Here is a 23,263-nt window from a genome sequence, read left to right on the forward strand (position 1 = left end):
CATATCCTTCAGACATTATATTCCACTGACATATGACTAAAGACATATATATTATACAAATGGATTTCATATCACAAATAAGATGCACAACAGATATACGCCCAAAGGTAAACACCACACATGCCAAAAGGCACAGCATCCCAACACTACACATTCCACACACTCATGCATATTATATATTCCACATTGTTATGAATATGTAACATTGTACATTTACATATTACAGATATGAAGGAAAAAAGAGGCAGCATTCTCATCAGATACACATAAAGATATTGTCCATCATTCTCACATAGATGCACATCACATACCAACTAACAGAGGCCACATAAACATAATAAACGTACAGAGACATTATTTATGAAGTGTATACACACCAGGACACAACTATCACACAGACCAAAACACAACTGCCACATGTTCTATGTACTGACACGCACACACTAAAAATACATATAGTCACATAAACACACATGCTCACAGCCACAACCAGGATAAACATCACCCTTTAGGAAAAACAGTCTCCAATAGAACCACATAGATGACATTGACATTGGCAGATTCCACATAAATACACTCACATGCATACAGAAAAGTAACATTTCACGTGAGCTGTTTCTTCGTTTGCTACCGTCTCCCTCCCTCCAATTACTATCACCCAAATACCTTCATTAACCCCTAAAAATGGCTGTGTAACCACTTTGGGGTCCAAGAAAGAAGCTTTATAGCTAACACAGATTCACTGACATGGATACATGGAAGCAAAATAATTAAAATCATATATCAAGACTGGAATGAATCCTAAGGTATGTCATTTACAGCCTTCTCATGTCAGTACTGGGTGTATTTTCTAGTTGGGAGAGAGGAATACAGCAAGGCCACCATAGCAGAGAGACTAGGGTGACCATTCACCAGGATAACCTGTCCAAACTGTCGTAAGTCCTTCTGTATTGACACATTCCTGGAGACAGAAATTCAAGGTCTATTTAAGTAACTGGGAGCAGACATCCCAGTGGGTTGGATGTGCCAGTCACCAAGATGTTCAACAGGACCCAAATCCTGCCATCTTTGGTAGAGACTGAGGACACTGAAGAGATTATCCTGCTCACCTGCCGTCCTGTAAGAACGTATGGAGGCCCTGTGAATGAATCTCCTTGGTTTTGGCTCCATAGACTATAGGGTTAACCATGGGTGGTAGTAGTAGATAGATAGATATTAGCCATAATCACACGGAGAAGGGAAGTGGGGCCATCCAGTCTGTGTACCACCGAGAGCCTGATGAGGGGCACATAGAAGACCAGCACAGCACAGAGATGGGAGATGCAGGTGTTGAAAGACTTGAGTGCTGCCCCCCGAGAGGACAGCTCCAACACTGCCCTCAGAATGAGGATACAGGAGAAGCCTGGGAAGAGAGAGTCAACGTCCATGACCGCGAGGATGATGAAGAGCCTGTACACCACACTGACCGTGGTGTCAGTACAGGACAGCTTCATAATATCTTGGGGCAGACAGAAGAAGTGTGTGACAGTGTGTGTTTGACAGTACGACAACTGCTTCAGGATGAAGGGCAGGGGGAAGAAGAATACAAATCCTCTGGTCAGGGCAGCTAGTCAGATCTTGGTGACCGTGGTGACCGTAGGCCCTGGGAGCACAGAAGCATGCCGCAGTGGGTGGCAGATGGTCACAACGTGGTCAAACGCCATGGCCAGCAGGACAGCTGACTCATGGCTGACAGAGCATGGATAAGGAACAGCTGGGCCAGACAGATGTTGAACTCGGCCCGTCAGGAAGAGGCTGGCCATCTTGGGCATAGTAATGGAGGAGAGGACTAGGTCAATGCTAGAAAGCACAGCCAGGAAGAGGTACATGGGCTCATGAAGGCACCTTTCCACACGGATGATGAGGACAATGGCCAGGTTGCCCAGGGTGGCCAACACAGTGGGAAAACCAGCCAAAAGTGGACATTAGGTCCCAGGCCCCAGGCCAGGGATGCCCACCAGCAGGAAGCATGCTGGGTAGACCAGAGTTCCATTTGGTGTGGCCATGGCAGGAATCAAGAATCAAGGTTTCTGCATCCCAAGTCCAGGGTCTATGAAACGGAAAAGGAGAAATCACTCAGTCATGGCTCAGAGGAGAGAAAGGACTTATTAGGAAAGGACACTGAAACAGTGAGGGCAGCAAACAAAGACTAAGTACTTTTGGTAATTCTGAACTCCAGCCTCCTTCTGCTCTAATACCTCCTTGGGGGTCCCATTAATCTCAGTGTATGAAGCCCACTCAGAACACATGTGCAACAGCTCTTCATTTCCAGAGCTGATGTTTCTGACCACAGACACTGCTCTTGGCTACTTCCACAACAGAACTGCCAGGCTTGCACAGATCCTTCCAGATCCCAGCTTTTCTAGTGCATGTTAGGGTTAGGGTCTGTCTGAGTTCAGAGTTTGAGGTTCAGTCTGTGGTTGCCTTTAAGACTCACTCTAATCTGATTTTAGGATGGGAAGCAGGGAGTCAGTCTGAGCCTAGATTTCAAGAGATAGGTTTGTGTTTCAGCCTGAGTACCGTTTCTCAAAATTCCTTGATAGAATCATCTGAAGTGGTTATTGAAAACACTATCTCTCCAGGTCCTACTCCAGGCCCAGAGAATAAGGTTTTCCCGGGAAAGGGCCCAGAAATCTGGTTTAAAAAACAATAAATTCTTTCTCTCCAGGTGATTTTCTTTTTTTAATCAGAAAAATTTGGGAAAAGCTTTCTGGACTTCTGGGAGGTAGGGAGACAGGAGTGAAGAAAGACTGTCACTTCCAGCCCCCAGCAAAGAACGGAATATAGTCTTTCATTGGGATCTCTCAAGGCCCACATGAGAGTCAGTCCCAGATTGTGCTTGGCTGGGCTGTGACATGGAAACCAGATACAGCTGAGACATGAAAAGAAAATCAGTCTGTGTTGTCACCAGTGCTCTGTAGTATCCACAAGCACATCCTCCTTCCTCCACTACCCTCCCTGGGGAGCACAGAACACCCCAAGGTCAATTTCCTTTCTCTACACAGACCACTCTGTGATCTCCCCTCCCCTCCCCTTTCCTCCCCACCCTGGGCTAAGCCTGGCACACTCACGAACAATGCTTCCGCCCCAGGCAGCTGCCCTTATATAGCTTCCCTGGGGGCCCTAGGGAGCCTGAGGGATGATGAACAGTGCACTACGCCAGGCTCCCTGGGAGCACCGCTCCGCTCAGGTGCTCAAGTAAATCTGAACCCAGACTCCTACCCCGGGGGGCTGCATTCTGTTACTAGTCTAAGGCCACCTTAGGAGACTAGAGGTAAGGGTAATGCAGTGGAGGTGAGGGATAACCTGCACTGGAAGAAAGGAGCTACTGGAATGGAGGCGTGGGCGCACACCTAAAAGCACACAGACGTGAATACGCCTGCTCACTCTCAGAGGCACTATCCTAGGGGATCCAGCCCTGTGCTCAGGCACTGCCTCTCGCTTCTTGATGCTGCCCCCTTATGGTAATGTAGGCGAATTGCAGCCCCGTGGCTACTTGGGCACTGACTGAGGTTGATGAACCAAGGACTTAACTTACCTTGAATGTGAGCTCCTGCCACTGCACTACGGCTGCTCCTTAGCTCACACCCCTCTCCCTAATAAGCCAACTCTTTATCCCTCGGGCTGCTAATAATAGCTCTCCTGCCCCCCGCCCCCAAATGAGACAGTGTAGAATGGTTGTTTAAATGTGGGGCTCTATCAGGAAACAGACTTATGTCCAAATCTGGGCTCAATCACATACCATCCTTAGCCTCAGTTTGATGTGAAAAATAAAATGAGATACTAGCAATTCTCCAGTAAATGACTGTGTTCATTATTATTGCTCAAAACAACTGGAAGAGCCAATGAAATAGAAGGAAATCCAGTTGAGATAGTGCTACAACAGCCAAAGGAAGAAAATACATTGAGGGGGAAGAGTGGACAGCAGTGCAGAAGGCTGCTTAGAGATCAAGTAGTATGAGGACTGAAAATAAAAAGCCACTGGTTACCTTGGGAAGAACTGTTGAGGTGCGTTGGTAGGAGTGGAGTCCTGAATGCAGCAGAGTGAGGAGTGAGTGAGTTGGGAAGAAATGGAGAAAGTAGATGTAGACCACTATTTTGAGAAGTTTGTACGTGAAGAGAAGGAGTGAAATGGGCAATACATGAAGAATTGATAGCTCTAAGGAGAGTTTTTAAATTTGTATTTTGGAGCTTAAACACAAGTAAATGTCAACAGGATGGAGTTAGTAGAGAGGCTCCCTGTCCTTTATTTCTCATATTCCTAGTGGAGTTCATCAACGCTGTGACCCAGGTAAACCCTCTGTCCTTCCCCCTCTATATAGTGACCATGAGAAATTGTAATTGTTCCCATAGCATCACCCAAACAGGCAAAACCAATATCCTGAACTCCAGACATGGTAATGTCTATTGGACATCACTCTTTAAGCATTCTTCAGGTACCTCAAACTCAGTGCCTCCAACTAAGTTATCTCTGATCTACAGTCTCTGCCCCCAATCTGTATTTTTTGTTCCCTGTCACAGAAATGACTCTGTTGCCCCAGCCAGGAACCTAGAAGCCTTCATCTCTGCCTTCTCCCTCTCTCTTACCTCTCTCTGATCCCATCCAATCAGTCACCAAGTTCTCTTTAATTTACATCCTGGATATCTCATGAATCAGATTATTTTTCTCCATCCCCTTTGCCTCCTAACCAAGATAATCTCTTGCCTAGACCATCAGAATAACTTGTTCACTGGTCAGCCTCATTGAAGATCTTTCCTACCAATTCACTGTCCACACTGTGGCCAGTGTGATCTTCCAAACACAAATCAGTTCATAGCATTTCCCCATTAACTTTAGAATGAAAAGTTGAAGTTCACACTCCATAACCCAATTCTTAAACCTTCTTGTGCAATCTCAGTGCACATTTCCACCCTATCTTCAACCATTCTACCTCCCTTTTTGCATGCCAAGTAGCAGGCACACTGAAATTATCCCCCTGCTTCAATGTACCATGCTTTCTCTCACCCTTCAGCCTTCGCATATGTTTTTCCCCATGGTAAAAATACTCATCTTACTTCCTGTTTTTCTTAATTCTTAGCTTTCAGATATCTGTTTAAACAACCTTCCTTAGGAAGATCTATTCTGGGTCCTAATCTTGATGTAATCACTTTACTTTTTTTCCCTTTGTTTCACTTAAAGACTTTAACGTTATGAGATTAATTATTCTTCATAGTTCCAAACAGATCATATCCTCCTATTTTTATAGCGGGGGATGGACACTGATGTGTACGTTTAATAGGGGAGGTTTACATAGACTTCTTTCATTCACTTAATACAGAAATTATTGGTCCTCTTATTGATGTTCACTCATAACTCACAATTCAGTTACTTCAATTGAGTCATGTCTAATGGGCCGGTCCCCTTAAATTTTTATTAGTAACATCAAGCACCAAGTTGGCACAATTTTTGAATGAAGATTTTTCATGGGAATTTTTCAAGCATTTTTTCACTTGTTACAGTCACAAGAATAGTATCTTACTGCATAAGGTGAACTTTTAAAATAATAGTATATCCCTATATTTTTGTTTCAATATTTTTCACAAGAAATAAGGAAAAATCATTCAACATAAACAGAGTGTTAAAAGGTCCAGCCAACAATGGACACTTCTGGCCAGGGATATACTCAAATTCTTGGCATAGGAGATGCTCAGTTATATGAACTTGCTGATAATAATTCCCCAGCTCCATATCATGACCCACCAGCTGTCCCTGAATATGGTCCTACACTGGCATTCTTTCAGTTCCTCAAATGAAAGTTCTCTTTTCTTACACCCACTTCCAAGCACTTGCTTTGTCTGGAATAGTCAACCTCTTTGTTTCCCTCCTCTACATATTAACTATTCTTAGATTCCACTGTAGGTACTGTTTCTACAAGGAAATCTTTCCTGTAAGAAAATGCTCTCTTGTTTCCAAGGGTATCCAAATTCCTTTTGCAGATGAATAATTCCCTTGTTTTTTGCTAGGAAACACTGATGGACATGGCCATACAAAGCCACAGACAGCCTTCATGAAAGAGAATATGGCTTTAGAAATGATTCTTTACATTAATAACTTGTATTAAGGCAAGAAAAAGAAATATATAGCATGAGAGTTAGAAAAAAATTATATTGAGTTGGCCAAAATGTTCGTTTGGGTTTTTCCATAAACTGTTATGGAAAACCCAAATGAACTTTTTGGCCAACCGAATATAATCATTATTTGTGGATTAGTGACTGAATATGTATAAAACTCCGAAAGAATCCATTGATAAATAATTAGAATTAATAAGTACAAAGAGATTGCAAATTACAAAGTCAATATACAAAATTCCACTGTATTTCTTTATAAAACAGACATGGTTTTATTAAAACAGCATTTACAATAGGAGAGAAAAGTCATATATCTAAGAATAAATCCAGTAAAGGATATAGAGAAACTTCTACACGGAAACCAGAAGGAATCCCTAAGAGAAACTGAAGAAGATCTAAATAATGGAAGAATAAACTATGTTCTTTTATTGGAAAACTCAATAATATTAAGAATTTAATTGAAGAATTTAATTATCTCCCCTAATTTTTCTACAGATTCAATGCAATCTCATTAATATCCTAACAGGTCATTTTGTAGAACTTGATAAGTTTAATTAAAAATTTATAGTGAAATGTAAATTGCTGAAAATAACCACAACACTCTTAAAGAATTGGACCAATGTGGGAAGACTTGCTATATCAAATATCAAGACTTATTATAAAGCTATAGTAATTATGAAAGCGTGATATTGGTGTAAGGTAGAAAATTGGGCCAATGAATAGAAATGAAAGTCCATTTGCTTTATTCATTCATCAGTGGACATTTAGATGGTTTTCATTTCTTAGCTATTGTAAATAATGCTGCTATGAATGTGGCGGTGCAGATATCTTTTTGAGATAGTATTTTATTTTCTTCAGATATATACCCAGAAGTGGTACTTCTGGATCATATGGTAATTCTATTTCTTTTTTAATCTTTGAGAAACCTCCATGCTGTTTTCCATCGTGGCTGTACTAATGTACCTTCCCACTAACAGTACACAAGGGTTTCTTTTCTTCACATCCTGTCAACACTGATCTCTTGTCTTTTTGATAATAGCCAACCCAATAGATGTAAGGTATAATCTCATTGCATCTCCTTATGACTAGTGATGTTGAGCACCTTTTCATTACTTGTTGTCCATTTGTATATTTTCTTGGGAAAAAATGTCTTTTAAGTCCTTTGCCCAAGTTCTTTTTAATGGGATTGTTTTTGTTTTTTGCTATTGAGTTGTATGAGTTCCTTATATATTTTGGATATTACTCCTCATCAGATAGATGATTTGCAAATATTTTTTCCTGTTCCATAAGTTGTCTTTTTATTTTACTGATTGTTTCTTTTGTTATTATGCCTGTTCAACTCAAACTCAAGTGATAGCAAGGAATATCTTGATCATCACTCTATCCTCAGTGCTAGGATTGCACCTGATATTTCTATCTATCTATCTTGGGACCATACAAGGCTATGTAGCAAAATGGAAGCCCATTATAAAATAATAAAAAGAGGACTTCCCTGGTGGCGCAGTGGTTTAGAATCCGCCGGCTGATGCAGCGGACACAGGTTTGAGCCCTGGTCTGGGAAGATCCCACATGCTGTGGAGCAACTAAGCCCGTGCGCCACGACTACTGAGCTTGCGCTCTAGAGCTCACAAGCCACAACAACTGAGCCTGCGTGACACAACTACTAAAGCCCGTGTGCCTAGATCCTGTGCTCCATAACAAGAGAAGCCACCGCAATGAGAAATGACAAGCCCACGCACCGAAACGAAGAGTAGCCTCACTCACCGCAACTAGAGAAAGCCCGCGCACAGCAACGAAGACCCAACGCAGCCAAAGAAAGAAAGAAAGAAGAAGAAGAAAAGATTCAACATTGCACTCAGGAGGGTTCTGGGAATATGGCAACACATCTTCGATTCTAATTTTGTGTGTCAAAAAATTCAAATAAAATAAAATTCAGTAAGAATCTACAATCCTGTCACACAAAAGAAAGCAAAAGTTGTTTCTAAAATTTGGGATTCCTGTGAGTCTGTACAGAGTAAGGTGGAAGGCAACTAACCTACCTTGAAGGAAAGCTTTGATGAAACCATGCTGAGAGACCCTCACTTCGGAGCCTCCAGTATTTGGCCCCTGTGGAAAGAGCTCTGCCTCATGTCTCCATGGTTCTTACCTTACTTAAGAGTATGGGCCAGCCAGCTGACCTGTGCCGTTCCTTATAACCTTCCTAAGATGACGCCCAATCTAATGTTCACTGAGAAGGAGGCAGAACTCCATGAGAACCTGCATCAGCTAAGAACAGTGACTTATCAAATCATCTCTCATAACCATGAGCAAACAAAGGAAGCAAGTAATGTGGAAAATATCAGAGCCTGAAGAAAGGGAACAAATATGAGAAAACAGATCAAATGCCCAGCAGGAAACAGGGCAGAACTGGAAGAATTTAGAAAAAAAAAATCCATAGCATCAGTGAGAGCTGAGAAAATCCTGTTGTGTTAAAACATGAACAGATTGCTACTGAATAAAAGCAATGTGCAAGAAAATAAGAATTATTTGAAATAATAACAATAAAACAGAGTGTGCAAATTTTATGGGGAAATCTTGGTTGGTTCTTAACCAAGAGTGGGAAGAGATAGGAGTATTTTCTTGAATCCCTTAATCCCTAAGGTGTAAAACACAACAACAATAACAACAACAAAACCAAATCACTGAATAGAAACAGAGTATCTTTTGTCTTTCTGCACAACATTCTAGGAGAATCTCTCGAGTTGGCCATGCACAGTTCTTTGCTTTTTCAGCAAATATACAGACTTGGGCAAGAAAAAGTAAGAGACATGGAGGGGAAAATACAGGCATTCCAGAAGGAAAGGAAGGAGGGGATGGAGCAGATGGAGTAAAATCAACAATCAAGGAAATAACTAGGAGAAAATTTCCAAAAGCCCAAAACCTGTCTTAAGATACAACATGCTCACTCATTCATAAAATAAAAGATGTATACTTAATTTCGGATGAAATTTCTGAATTCCAATAAAAAATAAACTATCCTGTATGCATCTAGACAGATATGCCTACAAAGTAATGCCAAAATATACCAGCTAGCATGTAAGCTCCACAAAAGCATTTTTCTGTTTTGTTCACTGATATATTTCGATCACTTGAAAGAGTGCCTGTTACATAGCAGGTACTCAATAAATATTCATGGATGAATTTGCTGGCATTAAGGAATCAATCTCTACCTGAGGTCATGAAAATATTCTTTTAAGTTACTTTGGGAAGTTTAATTGCTTTGACTTTTACAGTTATAGCTACAATCCATATGTGAGTGATATGAGGTTAGGGTTCGTGTTACATTTTTTTCCATATGGATATTTGGTGTCGCCAGTACCATTTATTAAAAATATCCTTCTTTCCTCATTGCTCTATAGTACTACCTTTGTCATAGAACAACTGGCCATATATGAACGGGTGTGCTTCTGGACTTTTTTTCCTATTCATTGGCCCAGTGGTACCCTGCACCAATATCACACTTTCATAATTACTATGATAACATGGAGAAATTATTTAAGAATTGTCTTAGCAAATAATCTGACTTGTCTTAGTGTGGATGTCCCAGAAACAAACTGGAAACATGGATCTGATTTCAAGTAGCTTATCTGGGAGGTGATCCCAGGATGAAATATTAGGAGTGTTGAGAAGTGAGAAATGGAAGGAAAGGAAGTCAATAAAGTGTGTATTATCAAGCAGGTTATCACCATGGGAAGCTGGGACTCCATTCTCTGCCACTCCTCTCCCTTAGCACAGAGAGAGCTCATCCCACAGTTAGCCACTCAACTTGTTGTCCTGGTCCATCTTAGATTCAGGCAGAGGGTTGGAATCTGTAGTTACAGTCATGGGCTATATCCAAGACAGAGCCTCACCTGGACACAGCTGTCTGCCTCTCACAGCAAACAAAGCACCCTGATGGAGGCCAGGAAGAAGAGCTGCTGTGCTTGTGCACTGCACTGATGTATCTTCAAAAGTGCTCTGTCCAGCTTTCTCCTCGGGAACACAAACCCCCGCCCCCAGGAATACTAAGGTGCCCTTTTGCCAGGGCCCTTGAGAGTCAATCATAGTTATGGACAAATTGCCAAGTTACAAATGAAAAAGATCTCCCCTTTAACTGCTTTAACTTCACAGAAGCTCCAGAGAAGTGCAATCGACCCTTGAACAACACAGGTTTGAATTGTGTGGGTCCACTTATATGCAGATGTTTTTCAATAAATATATCAGAAAATGTTTTGGAGATTTGCAACAATTTGAAAAATCTCACAGATGAGCCATGTATCCTGGAAATATTGAAAAAGTAAGAAAAAGTTAGGTATGTCATGAATGCATAAATTATATGTAGATACTAGTCTATCCTTACATAGGCATAAGGTGAGTGATATTTAATATAAAATTAATGTGTTAATTTTCTTACTGATTTACAACTTTTCTTTCAAAGAATTACATTATCATACAATATACCTGTCTGTCTCATAAATGGAGAAATTGTATATCAGCCTATCATCACATTTAAGTTGTTTTTTAAAAAATGAAAGTGTTTCCAATACTATATTATTAATATGACTATAATACTGAATGCCATAAAAATTTTATAATGATTCCTTCATTAGTGTATAGGCTAGGCTACGGTGAAGCAATCATATCAATTATACAGGCTACCACAAAGCAATCATATTGCTGCTTCTTTGTTATCAATGCATGAATTATTATAACTACAAATATTAATTTCTTTTTCACATTATCTTTTCATTTTTTATGTCTAGTGTTAATAATATCTATAACATCTACAGTGTTTTGTATAAGACAATATTGATGTATGTACGGATAGACTGGTGATTCATCTTTTAAACAGAAGATGCAAAGTTATGATGTTGATATAGTACAGTATAGTAAATGCATTTTCTCTTCCTTATAATTTTCTTGCTAACGTTTTTTCTCTAGTTTACTTTATTATAAGCATATAATACAAACAAAATATGTATTAATCGACTGTTTTATGTTATTGCTAAGATTTCAGGCCAACTGTAGGCTACTAGCAGTTAAGGTTTGGGGGAGTCAAAAGTTATATGCATATTTTTGACTGTACAGGTGGCCCCTGCAATATTTAAGGGCTCACTGTACAACTAACTTGATTTTGAGTTCCTTAAACAGTCTGTGGCCTATGGTTGTAATTCCAGCATCCAGCACAAAGCGCAAAAAGTGAATGCTCAATAAATGTTTAAAGTGGCTTGTTCCGATTAATCCATTTACTACTCTGTTAGGCAGCCGTGCCTACAGATCCAGGTGAGACACAGGGTACAGCTCAGACCTCAGCTACCTCTTTTCTTCTTTTTTTGCTCATGGTCCCATTTGTTTCAGGAATTTTCTGGGCCTCACCCTTCAGAATTTCAACCATGGCCTGAGCCCTGACATTGGCATGAAGAACCAAAGGGTATCAGTCCCAACAAGAAAATCATTTGGAACTGGGCTTCAGTTGGAGGATTTCCTGGTTATTTTCCACACAGGCAGGATGTGCCTTTATTTGCTTATTCAGTAAACACTGAAGTATCAGGAAAAGGACAAGGTGCAGAGACTACAAAGAAAAACCGAAATCACTGCCTTAAGTATGACTTTGCGTGTGCACATGTCTGTGTGTTTAGGCGAGGGACGAACACCGCTCGTTTAAAATTTTTTTCCAATTTGTATAGCAGTTTCAGACGAGGAATTCCACTTCTCCTCCGCCAGTTCCCACCATCTGCTTCTAACTCTGAAGGGGGGGATGTGGCAATAGTGATGAGAGACTGCCTGCTGAAGTACTGAAGGATAAGAGCTTGCCAAGAAAACCCAGGGTTTTTTATGAGAAACCACCATCTGCAGCCTGGAGCCAGGAGAGGTCGCTCATCTTGCAGGAAAGTGCAGAGTCCACTGCATTATCAGTGCCCAGCCCCGCACTAAATTGGGTCTCAGAATCAGACATGGCTGATCTCATAGGCTGCTGAGTTTAACGTGGAAAACTGGCAAAGGAACAGCATTAGGTCTGGGGCTACGACCCGGAAGGAACAAGGTTCGCTCTGAAGAGCCACTAGTCATCCAGAGCGTAAGCGTGAGGCGCAAGGCGTTCTTTGAGCCGAGGGCCAGCTAGGCCTCTGTTACTGCATGGCCCGAGGGGCTTCATCCAAGGGCCTCACCCCTTCGACCCCTCCTCGACTGGCTCCTGGGCCCTCTTACAGTTTAAAGGGCTCTGAGTGGGGGAAGAGGCCAGAAAAACCGAAGAGAAAATACGCCGTCCGGCCAAGTGGTGTGCGGGGCCCTGTCCCCTCCTCCGATTGGCTAGGGTTGTCCTGTTCCCTGTCTGTGATTGGCTGCTCCCACAAAGATGCCGCCGGCGAGCTCATTGGCTCCGGCCCTGTGGGCGGGGTCTCGAAATCCTGCAGGAGAAACCAAGGAGCTGGGTGCTGCTGAGGCCTTGGTCTCCGAGCCGGCGGTAAGTGCCGGGCTGGCTGGGCCAGCCGGTTCGGAAGCTGCGGACACTCGGCCGTGGGAACCAAGCGGGCGTCTCCACGTTTGGTTTCAGCCTCGGGGCGCTACTCCCGGCTGAGAAGGGAGGTGGGTAGACAGTTGTGCCTCTTCAGAGGTCCTGCAGGCCGTCAGCCTCACTCTGCCCCCACCCGCCCGGGACCCTCGGGCCCTGCCCGGCGTCCTGTGGCCCGGAGGTTACCCTCCCCCTCTCTCCTCCCGAACCCCGGAGGTCACCGCCTCCTCACTTCCCACTTTGGCCCCTCCTCTCGAGTCTCTTCCCGGCTTCGCGCCCCCCCCCCCGCAAATGTCTTTCCTAGAAGGCTTCCCACTGTGCCAAATGCACGGTTGAAGCAATTAAATGTTTAATAATTAAAGTTTTGTCAAAGTAATCTGTGTATCATGAAAACAAAACAATAAGGCAATAGATGCCCGCCCCTAAATCCTTTTTTGCAGAGGCCACTACATTTAACTTGTTCATGTTTAGAGCTTTTCGTGACCCTACTAAATCTAAATAATGTGCTTCCATCGCATTTCTTGATTTATCATTTTGATATTTCTTTACCTCACTTCCCTTCTCCACCATCTTCTCAGTTTTTCAGTAGCTATTTTCAATTCTTTGTTAATCTCTGTAGCTTTAAATCATAGATATCAGCCTCTGTTGTGTCAGCCTTAGGTAGTAGTTCTTGGGGCCCCTCCGTGGTGGTAGATGAGGATATTGACATTTCTTCCATATCCAGCCTACTATCAGCTAGACCTTAACATTTACATTTAATACTCGTGTATTCAAAAATATTTGAGCACTGTTTCTGGCCTTAGGGGTATGGTCGTGAACAAAATAGAGTATGTCAGTATCCTCATGAAACTTCTACTGTGGGAAGTAAGACAATAAACACATATGTGTCAAATGACATTAAGAGCAGGAATTTGGAGAAGTCATTTCAAGCTGGGAGGACAGCAGGAATCCAAGTGGGTGGAATGAATGGACATGGGGTCTGCGAGAAAATGTGGAAGTTCCTCCTTTTGCTTGACTGGGCTGTTTCAGGGTGAAGAGAGAGCTTCTTGTTGGACTGAGGGCTGGGGAACCAGGATAGGCTCTTCAGTAGGTTAGTGATTTAGTAAAACAAGGTTTTAGGATATTGGTCCTACAGTTTGGTAGTGACAGTGGGAGGAGGAAAAGTAAGAGACAGGCCAGTGAGAAGGCAAGACCTGCTGATGGCCTGTAACAGACAGTTCTGCAAAATCTACTTACTGCCCCACTTCCTTCAGGAAACCTCGCAGGACTACCATTAAACCACAGTGATTTCTCTCTCCTCTTGAATTTTTATTATACTTTGCAGCTGGAGAGGTTAAGTACTTTGCCCAAGATAGAATGGCAGAGCCCAGGACCAAGCATCTGCTAAATGAGGGGAGGGTAGAATAATGGTTTCTACTTAGGGTTTTGAAATACATTGAGCCAATCCATGTAAAATGCTCAGAAGAGTGCCTGGCGTATAGTGTACTCAAGGAGTGCTCGCTTTTATTATTAATGTATAATATGCTCTCAACTCCCTAACTTAATTATAAAAGCATTTTGGGTTTTAGAACTGTTTTCTGTGTCTAGCTCATTTATTCCTTCAGCAAATGCTTATTCAGCAATAACTGCATGACAGGCACTTTTTAGGTCCTAAGGATACAATGATGACTAAGACCATCAGGGCTTTTCCCTTTATAGACTAACTGGTAACACAGACTTGCATGGTGAACAAATAAACATTGTCAACTGTACCAAGAGCCTGCCATTGGTCATTCAAGTTCTGTGCCCACATATGGCCCTAGCAGAAATCTCAGGTTTCTTGCTGGAGTAGTAGATTCATCAATATGGGTTTAATTATCATCAGATGACCTTTGTTTTTATCTTCCAAGGGCTGTTTGTCCATATCTGCTTCTAATGTATCACTGAGGAGGGTGTCTTGGCATCTTAGCGGTTGTTAGTGCTGGAGAAGTGGGCAGAGGTTTACAGGAGGTGGGGAGAGTTGCTGGTTCCCTTATACCTTACACTTCAGTGTGCAACACAAGAAAACAAATTGAGCATATAGGCCATGGGCTTCTGGCATATTACTTTTTCTGCACCTTGACGTACATAAATATACATGGAAACATCCTAGAGAGTGAGGAAGGTGGGTATTTCTGGCCTTATTTTGGAGAGTGAAACCACACGAAGTTCAAGAGAAACAGTGCTGATTTCGAGAGCACAATGGAGGTGGAGTGAGAATGGGCTGGCGAGCGAACCCACAGGAGGGTCAGAGATGACCAGGTGAATGGGAACTGAGAATTCCCAGCATCCCAACATTCAGGCATCCCCAGATGTCCCTTCCATGGCGTGAGAAACGTGACCCAGTGGATTCAGTTGGGAAGGCCAGAGCTTATTAAACAGGGTTCATAAAGGATCCAAAAGCGGAAGTTATTTTTTTCAGTCACTACTTATCCCTTTTACCTATCCCTCTGCTCTTCTGCTCTTTTATCCCTTATTTGGGTTTCTTTCGTTCTTCTCAGCCTTCAGTGGCTCCGCCTGGTTTTATTCATATTCTGAGGAGGGTGTGACAGGAGCCATGGATCCCGCAGCATTGGTGGAAGCCGTTGTAGAAGAAGTGGCCTGTCCCATCTGCATGACCTTCCTGAAAGAGCCCGTGAGCATCGACTGTGGCCACAGCTTCTGCCACAACTGTCTCTCTGGACTCTGGGAGGTCCCAGGAGAATCCCAGAACTGGGGTTACTCGTGTCCCCTCTGCCGGGCTCCCGTCCAGCCAAGGAACCTGCGGCCTAATTGGCAGCTGGCCAACGTTGTAGAAAAAGTCCGACGGCTAGGGCTGCATCCAGGAATGGGGCTGAAGGGCGACGTGTGCGAGACCCACGAGGAGCAGCTTAAGATGTTCTGCAAAGAGGATGGCCTGATCGTGTGCGAGGCCTGTGGCCGGTCCCCCGAGCACGAGGCCCACAGTGTCGTGCCCATGGAGGATGTCGCCTGGGATTATAAGGTGGGAGATTAAGGCCAGCTCCCCCCAGTCTCTCCCCTGCCCTTCACTTGGCTATCTCTAGATCAAGAACTTGACCAGGGACCCCAGAGACAAAATGAGAGCTGATTCCTTTGGCTTCTCGCACCCCCAGATCCCAGGGACCTGTGAGCCGTTCCTCTCCTTACGTTTGTGACCTCCTTTGACTTCCTTCTTTCCCACTTCCACACCTCACCCCAGTCCCAACAGGTTTAATGCCTAACCCAAACTTGCTTTCCTTACTAAGAATTTGAGGGAGACCATTTTGGTCTAGTTGGGGTTCTGGGCGCCTTGGATGAGGTGGTCAAGTCTGTACCTATCAGAGCGTGCAAACTCCTCCTAGCAATGCCACAGATAATCATTGAACATCAGGTGAGTCACTTTAAACTCCTCATTTTATAGACAAAACAAAGGCTTAGAAATTTGAGATCATGATCATTGGTTTTAGAGCTAGAAGGGACCGTGGCTGAGTCATTTAGGATTGAGTGAGATTGTCTGATGTTGTAGGGACCCTTCTGACTTAAGTTAGTTAAAGGAAGATCAAAGGCCTTCTTACTCTTCAGCCACTGTTCTTTCTCTTCTCCTTACCTTCTATTTATTGGGGGCAATAGGGGGAGCCATCTCTGACACCCACTGCTCCTTTTTTATAGCTATCCTATCAACTTCTAACTTCTTATATTTTCCTTAGATGTCCATGCTGACATATCTTTATTGGAATCACTATCCCAATGATTCTGTGATCCATTGATCCTGTACTGGTCTTAATTCTCTTTTTTGAAGTTGAGATTAGAAGGTAAAATTGTAAGATGAATCCCCTGAATTAGCTGTTTTCCTATGCAAAAAGAATTTCTGAAAAATTAAAAGTATTTATTTATTTTGTTTTGCAAGTATTAGAATAGGGAGGCAGTATACCATAGGCATAAGAGTTAAAGAGCTGGGTTAAATCCCAGCCCAACCATTTACTAGATGAGTGACTTTGCGTAGGTCACTCTCTAAGCCTCAGTTTTGTTGGTACATCTTTAATAAAATGGTCCATATTATTATGAGATTACTTTATGCTTCCCAGTAGTCATCTCTTGCATTAGAGTCTAGGATGGTACTTCTTATCTTTAGGGTGCATATGAACCACACAAGGGTCTTGCTAAAATTCAGGAGGTCTGGGGTGAAGCCCAAGATCCTGCATTGCTAACAAGCTCCCAGGTGATGTTGATGCTGCTGACACACGTGGACCACACTTTGAATAACAAGGTTTAGGAGGCTGTAGGATAACAAAGCAGATAAGGATAAAAAGAGGCATGGATAGGAAAAGTCCAAGATAGTTTTCTGGCCAGGTTGGAAATGGACCTTTTCTTCTGCTTTACAGAAACTTAGAGACTGTGGGAGTTGAAATGATTCTCAGATTGAGAGACCTTGGATGTAATCTGGGCAGGAATCTGCTCCCTCTGTGGTGTTCCCTTTTCTCCCAGCATGCATTCTGGCCCACCCCCTGAGGGATGCTTGTTTTCCCATCACCTACCAATGCTAGGAAGCCTGGCTATCCACCCAGGCTGCCCGAGGTGTCCTCATGAGGTTTTTGTCTCTTTCAGTGGAAACTCCATGAGGCTTTGGAACATCTGAGGAAAGAGCAAGAAGAGGCCTGGAAGCTGGAAGTTGGTGAGAGGAAACGAACTGCAAACTGGAAGGCAAGTTGCCCCCTGGGGAAAGGAGTCTGTGTGGTCCCTGTGTTGTCCTGAAGCTGGCCCATGGTACCTTCCTCATCTCTGTGAGGCAGAATGTGGGGTTTGAGGTCAGAGAGCCTGGGGTCCTCATGCCCGCTTTCTCTACTAGGTGTGTGGCCTTCAGCTGGCCTTGGGACCACTCACTTCCAGTTTCTTGAATGTGATGTAGAGATAACTTCTGGGCTCTCCTCATATGTGAGAAAGGAAAAGTACACACCTCACATATGCTTTAGCTCACAGAGGTATGACTTGTATAATGCTTAGTAAAGCATAGTTTCTGTTTCTCTTTCCTCAGCTAAAGCATATTTACTAAAAGTTAAGTCATTAAAATAGTGGAAAATCACTTCAGAAATAAACCCAAGGCCCACAACTATCAAACTATCAGAACTTGTGATCGACGGAAGGTAACACTGAATCAGTCTAAAACAGCATATAGAATTGATAACAATACCAGTAAGAAGCAAAATCATCTGACAGTGTAGTTGTTACACTGCCTGGTCATTATTCTGAAAATAGAATATATTATTCTGAAAATGGAAAATAGTCTGGAATATATAGTGCAAAGGTAATATCCTGGGCCCTCCTGGGGTCAACAAGAGTTAGTAATAGGGACTGAGGAGCATGTACTGGAGCTGTGGGAACAGGAAGTTAGGAAAAATCATATCCTTTGTCTGTGCCTCTACAGTGCCTGGCACACAGTTGGTACCAGGACATTCCAGAGTGCGTGTGTGTGTGCACATACCAGCGTCCTCAATCCTGGGTGGCCCTTACACGACCAGTATCCGTGCTGATTTCTGATCTTGGCTTTACAGATACAGGTGGAAACCCGCAAGCAGAGCATCATATGGGAGTTTGAGAAGTACCGGCGATTACTAAAGAAAAAACAGCCACCAGGTCGGCGGCTGGAAGTAGAGGCCGCCGCCGCTCTGGCCAGCCTGGAGCAGGAGGAAGGGGAGACCACGCAGAAACTGGGGGTGAGTCACAACGCACTCATCCAGCAGAGCCGGGTCCTGTGGAGGATGATCGCAGAGCTGGAAGAAAGGTCTCAGAGGCCTGTCCGCTGGATGCTGCAGGTGAGGGGCAGGCTTTCCTGGGAAGTCTGAGCAAGAGCTGAGGGTGGCCTGGGACTGTAGGAGAGGGGGGACCTCGTCTTCAGTGGGACCTGTCAGCACTCAGCCTACCAGATATGGATTCCGTATACCCACTGCTAATGCCGGCTGTTCCCCTACCCCTGGTTGGGTGGATGACCTCGTGGCCTCCTAGAGGGACATTGTCTAGGCAGCCCTCACATCATACCCGTCCGTCCCTCTGGCCAGAGAGTTGAGATGGAGCCCGAAGTTGGCCAGTGAAGCCAGGGCTCAGCCTGCCCTGCCTGCCTCCTGTAAGCTTCTCCCCTGCTCCCTCTACACGCCTTCTCTCCAGCTTTGCTCTCTGCCTTCCCCTTCCCTCGGAGAAACTCCCTCCTACAGCTCTGTGTCTGTCTGGTCCCTCCAAAGAATGGGGCATACTCATGTGCTGCATATCTTTTTCTCCTTCTAGGGTATTCAGGAAGTCTTAAACAGGTATGTTTCCATCTCTGGAGCCCCTCGACAGCCCTGTAAGAGAAAGTGGGTCCTGGCCAGAGCCAGAAGTGGGGAAGGAACGTAGACCAAGTACCTACAGAAAAGTGGGTGCTGGTCCGTAATCTTCTGCCCCTTCCATTGTATTGGCTAAGGAAGCTTTCAGCATCTTTCTTTTTTCTTCTTTGTGCTTGGCCAAATTCATTTCAAGCATTACCAATAAGAGTTTCAGGTAGAGCTATAAAATGTATGGTTTCAAGTAGATGGCCCAAGGAGGGGAGAAGACTGCAGCTGTCTCCAGCAGCATCGGTGCTCTGAGTCTGCATATGGGCCCTTCTCCTCTGCAGTACACCTCTTCCTCTCCAATGTCAGATTCACACCTAACCCTTCCCATGGCCTAGGTATGTGAATATTCTCTCTGTGCCACAAGCCGTTCAGCTCAGTCAAATAATCATCACATCTCTGCTCTGCCTGGTATTGCTGGGGAGGGGCACCTCGCTGACCCCGTCCCTGGCCAAGCCCCCTTCCCTGTACTAAGGGAAGGCCCATGTGGCAGAGCCAGGACTTCTGGCCCCAAGGCCTACCCCTCTCTATCAGGAGCAAGTCTTGGAGCCTGCAGAGACCAGAACCAGTCTCGCTGGAGCTGAAGACGGACTGCCGTGTGCTGGGGCTCAGAGAGATCCTGAAGACGTATGCAGGTAATGAACGCTCGGCGGGATTGTGATGAGCGGGGGGCGGGGCCCCTCCCGGAGAAATGAAATGGCTCAGTGCCCTCTGGATGCCCATCGCCCACCCGTCACTGCGGAAATCGCTGGCTGTATCTATCACAGAGACCTCACCCAGGCCCCCTCGCTCTGTGTCAGGGTACCAACCAGGATCTTTTTCCCTAGCGGATGTGCGGCTGGATCCAGACACTGCTTATTCTCGCCTTATCGTGTCTGAGGACAGAAAATGCGTGCGCTATGGAGACACCAAGCAGAAGCTGCCTGACAATCCTGAGAGATTTTACCGCTACAATATCGTCCTGGGCAGTCAGTGCATCTCCTCGGGTCGGCACTACTGGGAGGTGGAGGTGGGAGACAGGTCTGAATGGGGCCTGGGAGTGTGTAAGGAAAATGTAGACCGGAAGGAGGTGGTCTATTTATCCCCCCACTACGGATTCTGGGTGATCAGGCTGAGGAAGGGCGATGAGTACCGGGCAGGCACCGACGAATACCCACTCCTGTCCTTGCCCGTCCCTCCCCGCCGGGTGGGAGTCTTCCTGGATTATGAGGCCCATGATATCTCCTTCTACAACGTGACTGACAGCGGCTCCCACATTTTCACTTTCCCCCACTATCCCTTCCCTGGGCGCCTCCTGCCCTATTTCAGTCCTTGCTACAGCATCGGAGCCAACAACACCGCTCCCCTGGCCATCTGCTCCCTGGACGGGGACGACTAAGAGAGCCACCATTTTACCCAGAGGCCTTGGAATGTCGCCTGGCCCGCAGGGGTCTTGGAGGACCCTGCCCCTGATGAGTGTCCCCTGGAACTGAGCTGAGCCTGGAACCCAGGGATTCCTCTGCCTGACCCAGTGGTGTGTCGCTACTGGGCCAGTCTCCCACTAAACCACTCATGTTAAAAAGCTGAGGCTCGGCAAAAGGAGCATCGCACCCCCGCGGGAAGTATGACAAGGCTTTTGGTGAGGATCACAGCGGCTCTAAGGACCAGGATAGTGCTTTCTGCAGGTCACGCCCCTCTTCCCCGTCCCTGTCAGTGCCATAATTCAGTGAGGGTGATGAATTAGATCCGATCTTCAGGAAACCCATTGGGTCAGGTTTACCGACAAGCCAGAAGAATACTGTCCGTGTCCAGAGCTGGTTGCTGTGCTGATAGCAGCAGGAGGATGCTTCACCTGAGGTGTACTGAGGTGCCTCTGAGCACCCATATTTCACCCCAACTCTCTGACCTCCCAGCTAGAGAAATGCATCACCAATTGCCCAGACCGCCCCAGTGGCCATCTCCTCTCTGAGCACAAGCTGGGCAAGTCACTAATCTCAGACTGTAATGAGAGCTGTGTCCTGGTCCTGCCCTTTTCTCTAAATGTCAGAATCGGAAAACCTGTGCGCCTTGTTTCTATTTTCACTTCATGGATGAAGAGACTGAAATGGCCTTAGCGCAGTCAGTTATTTCTAACAAAGCTGATGGAAAGAAGAGTGTATAGATCATAAAGTATTTCTCACATTCAAATGAAACCAGACTGACAAACTCACTTCTCAGGTCACATGTCTGCATATCATTCATTACATTCAGGTCTGAAACACCCCAATGTTTGAAAGATTTTAAGTGTCCTCAATGGGAAAATGGGTATAGTAACTGCATACTCTCCTACCTCGCAGGATTGTTGTGAAGATCTCAGTTCCATCCCGTACTTTTGTTCCTTTCTCAGGGACAGGGAAGGCAAGCCATGAATTTTGCCTGTGGTGGCAACCTTCCCATCTCACCTTTTTACAGCATCTTTGCAGCACTGCCTTAGCTTCTTAGGGCCTCTCCTGACAGTCCTGTCCTTTTAGACCAAAAGATACCCATGCCCTGGCCAACTCCGGGCCACGGTAATATATTGAGCGTCTATTATATGTGTTTGTCTTTGGGTTAGAACAGGGACTGTGACATTAGGGTAGAGAATGGAAATAATACAAAGACAAATGTAAAACAAATGCACTGAAAGGAAGGCTCACCCACAAGCTCGTTGGGCTAAAGTTTGGATCTTTGTTTGTCACCAAGGGAATCTTCATGGTTCTGGTAAATATTCTGTCTTTCTCTTCCCTAAATCTGTGACAGAAGGAATAAAGCAGGAGGGAGGTGTGGGGAGGAAGAATAGGACTAGGCAGAAAAAGCCATATATGATAATGAAAGGGAATTAAGACTGTATATCTGGGCTATTGGCCCTTCAGAGTGATTGTTGTGTGTGACGAAAATAATTCATTACCGGTCTTAAAAGTGTGATGTGGGAATGATTGTGCTGGAAACAAACTGTAAAGCAAGCATATGAGAACTATGGGTTTTGCCTGTTGTGAGGGGCTACAATATATACATTATGTATTGTCACTGTGATGCTGTGTAACACAACCTCTGATGTAGTCTAAGCTTGAAAGTAGTGACTGTTGAGTTAGGATTGGGTAGCAAAGTAGATACTAGGTTAGGTACAGGCAGAAGCAAAATCATTCCTGTAATAAAGAATAGCAAAAATTGTCTTTCTACCTTACTTGTGTTGGTTGTTCACATATGAAGGAGGTGAAACAGGCCAAAGTGGAGAAATAAACTCATTCCTCCCACCATGCTTCCAAGGTGCTCCTTGAGCATTAGCAGTAGAAGGGGAGAACTTGCTATCATCCGCCTGGAGGGAAATGAACTGGTAAGTCACAGACCTGGTATTGGCAAAGGGTTGAACAGACCTACATTAGAGGGTCCATATATCTTTGTGTGTGTAGGGGAGCAGGGCAGGGCACGGGGACTCCCTGAGGAAGTGTGTATAGACTTGAGAAATAGATCTTTAGGAAGTGCTTCCAGCTATGTCCATGGAAACTTAACAGAGAGTCTAGGAACTGCATCAGTGTTCTTTTCTGTGGTTTTATTAGGCCAAATCTTGGAAGGTTCCTAAAAAAGAGAATTATTAGGTGATAAATTCATTCAAACCTAGAATGAATTAAGGAGTGGAATGGCATTATTTGTAATGTGCTCTTTGGGTTTTTTGTTTGTTTGTTTGTTTTTACATTTATAAGCTGATTTGGGTGCTGTGATTACTTGTTAAAAGAATTACAAGGTTAAATATATTATGTGTTATCATAATGTCTGATTTTTAAGACCAGGCAAAAAGATAAAAGGTCTTAAGTGTATGAAAACCCTTTTCTCTAGGGTAGTTGCTTACACTTCCTTTCTAAGAACAAGAACCTTATTTGTCTGCTTCACCATTGTAGCCCAAGTCTAGCATTGTGTGTGTGTGTGTGTGTGTGTGCATGTCTAAATATTTAAGTGAGGGAACTTTCATTCATATACCTAGAATCAAAACGAAAATAAGATCTTCTTGCCTCATAGGGGCATGAAAGACTGGATGTTATTTAATTACAGTCCTGTTCAAAAACTAATTTGATGGCTAATGACAAAAGTGGTCCTGAAGGGGACAAGGCAGGTAGCCATGTGGAGGGCAGAGTGCCTGCACCGCTCCCTGGAATGCCTAGGGTTGTACCTCCAACTTGGTGTGATAATTCACTACAAGGCAGGGGTGAACTTTGCCCATCCTTGTTTTGCTGGCAAA

General features: G+C 44.3%; 2 protein-coding genes across 5 annotated transcripts; one reads left to right on the forward strand and one right to left on the reverse strand.

Annotated features, from left to right (window-relative positions):
- Nucleotides 1–1,105: 1,105 nt before the first annotated feature.
- LOC132525290 (olfactory receptor 51D1) lies at nt 1,106–2,075 on the reverse strand. The gene is given in 6 exon segments (XM_060157829.1): nt 1,106–1,210; nt 1,212–1,726; nt 1,729–1,778; nt 1,780–1,933; nt 1,936–1,978; nt 1,980–2,075. Coding segments are annotated over 6 exon segments (963 nt in total).
- Nucleotides 2,076–12,577: 10,502 nt separating this feature from the next.
- TRIM68 (tripartite motif containing 68) lies at nt 12,578–22,797 on the forward strand. Of its 4 annotated transcripts, XM_060159827.1 has the most exons (8): nt 12,578–12,628; nt 15,196–15,677; nt 17,279–17,374; nt 18,223–18,483; nt 18,950–18,972; nt 19,567–19,667; nt 19,860–20,000; nt 20,341–22,797. In XM_060159827.1, exons 2-8 carry the CDS (start codon nt 15,252–15,254, stop codon nt 20,502–20,504), a joined length of 1,212 nt encoding a protein of 403 aa, XP_060015810.1. In that variant the 5' UTR covers nt 12,578–12,628; nt 15,196–15,251; the 3' UTR covers nt 20,505–22,797. The 4 variants fall into 4 exon arrangements, with proteins under 4 accessions (XP_060015810.1, XP_060015807.1, XP_060015809.1 ...); XM_060159824.1 differs by having other exon boundaries at nt 19,860–22,797; XM_060159826.1 differs by having other exon boundaries at nt 18,223–18,384; nt 19,860–22,797.
- Nucleotides 22,798–23,263: the final 466 nt, after the last annotated feature.

The sequence above is a fragment of the Lagenorhynchus albirostris genome, chromosome 9, assembly GCF_949774975.1.
Source record: "Lagenorhynchus albirostris chromosome 9, mLagAlb1.1, whole genome shotgun sequence".
Classification (NCBI taxonomy): domain Eukaryota; kingdom Metazoa; phylum Chordata; class Mammalia; order Artiodactyla; family Delphinidae; genus Lagenorhynchus; species Lagenorhynchus albirostris.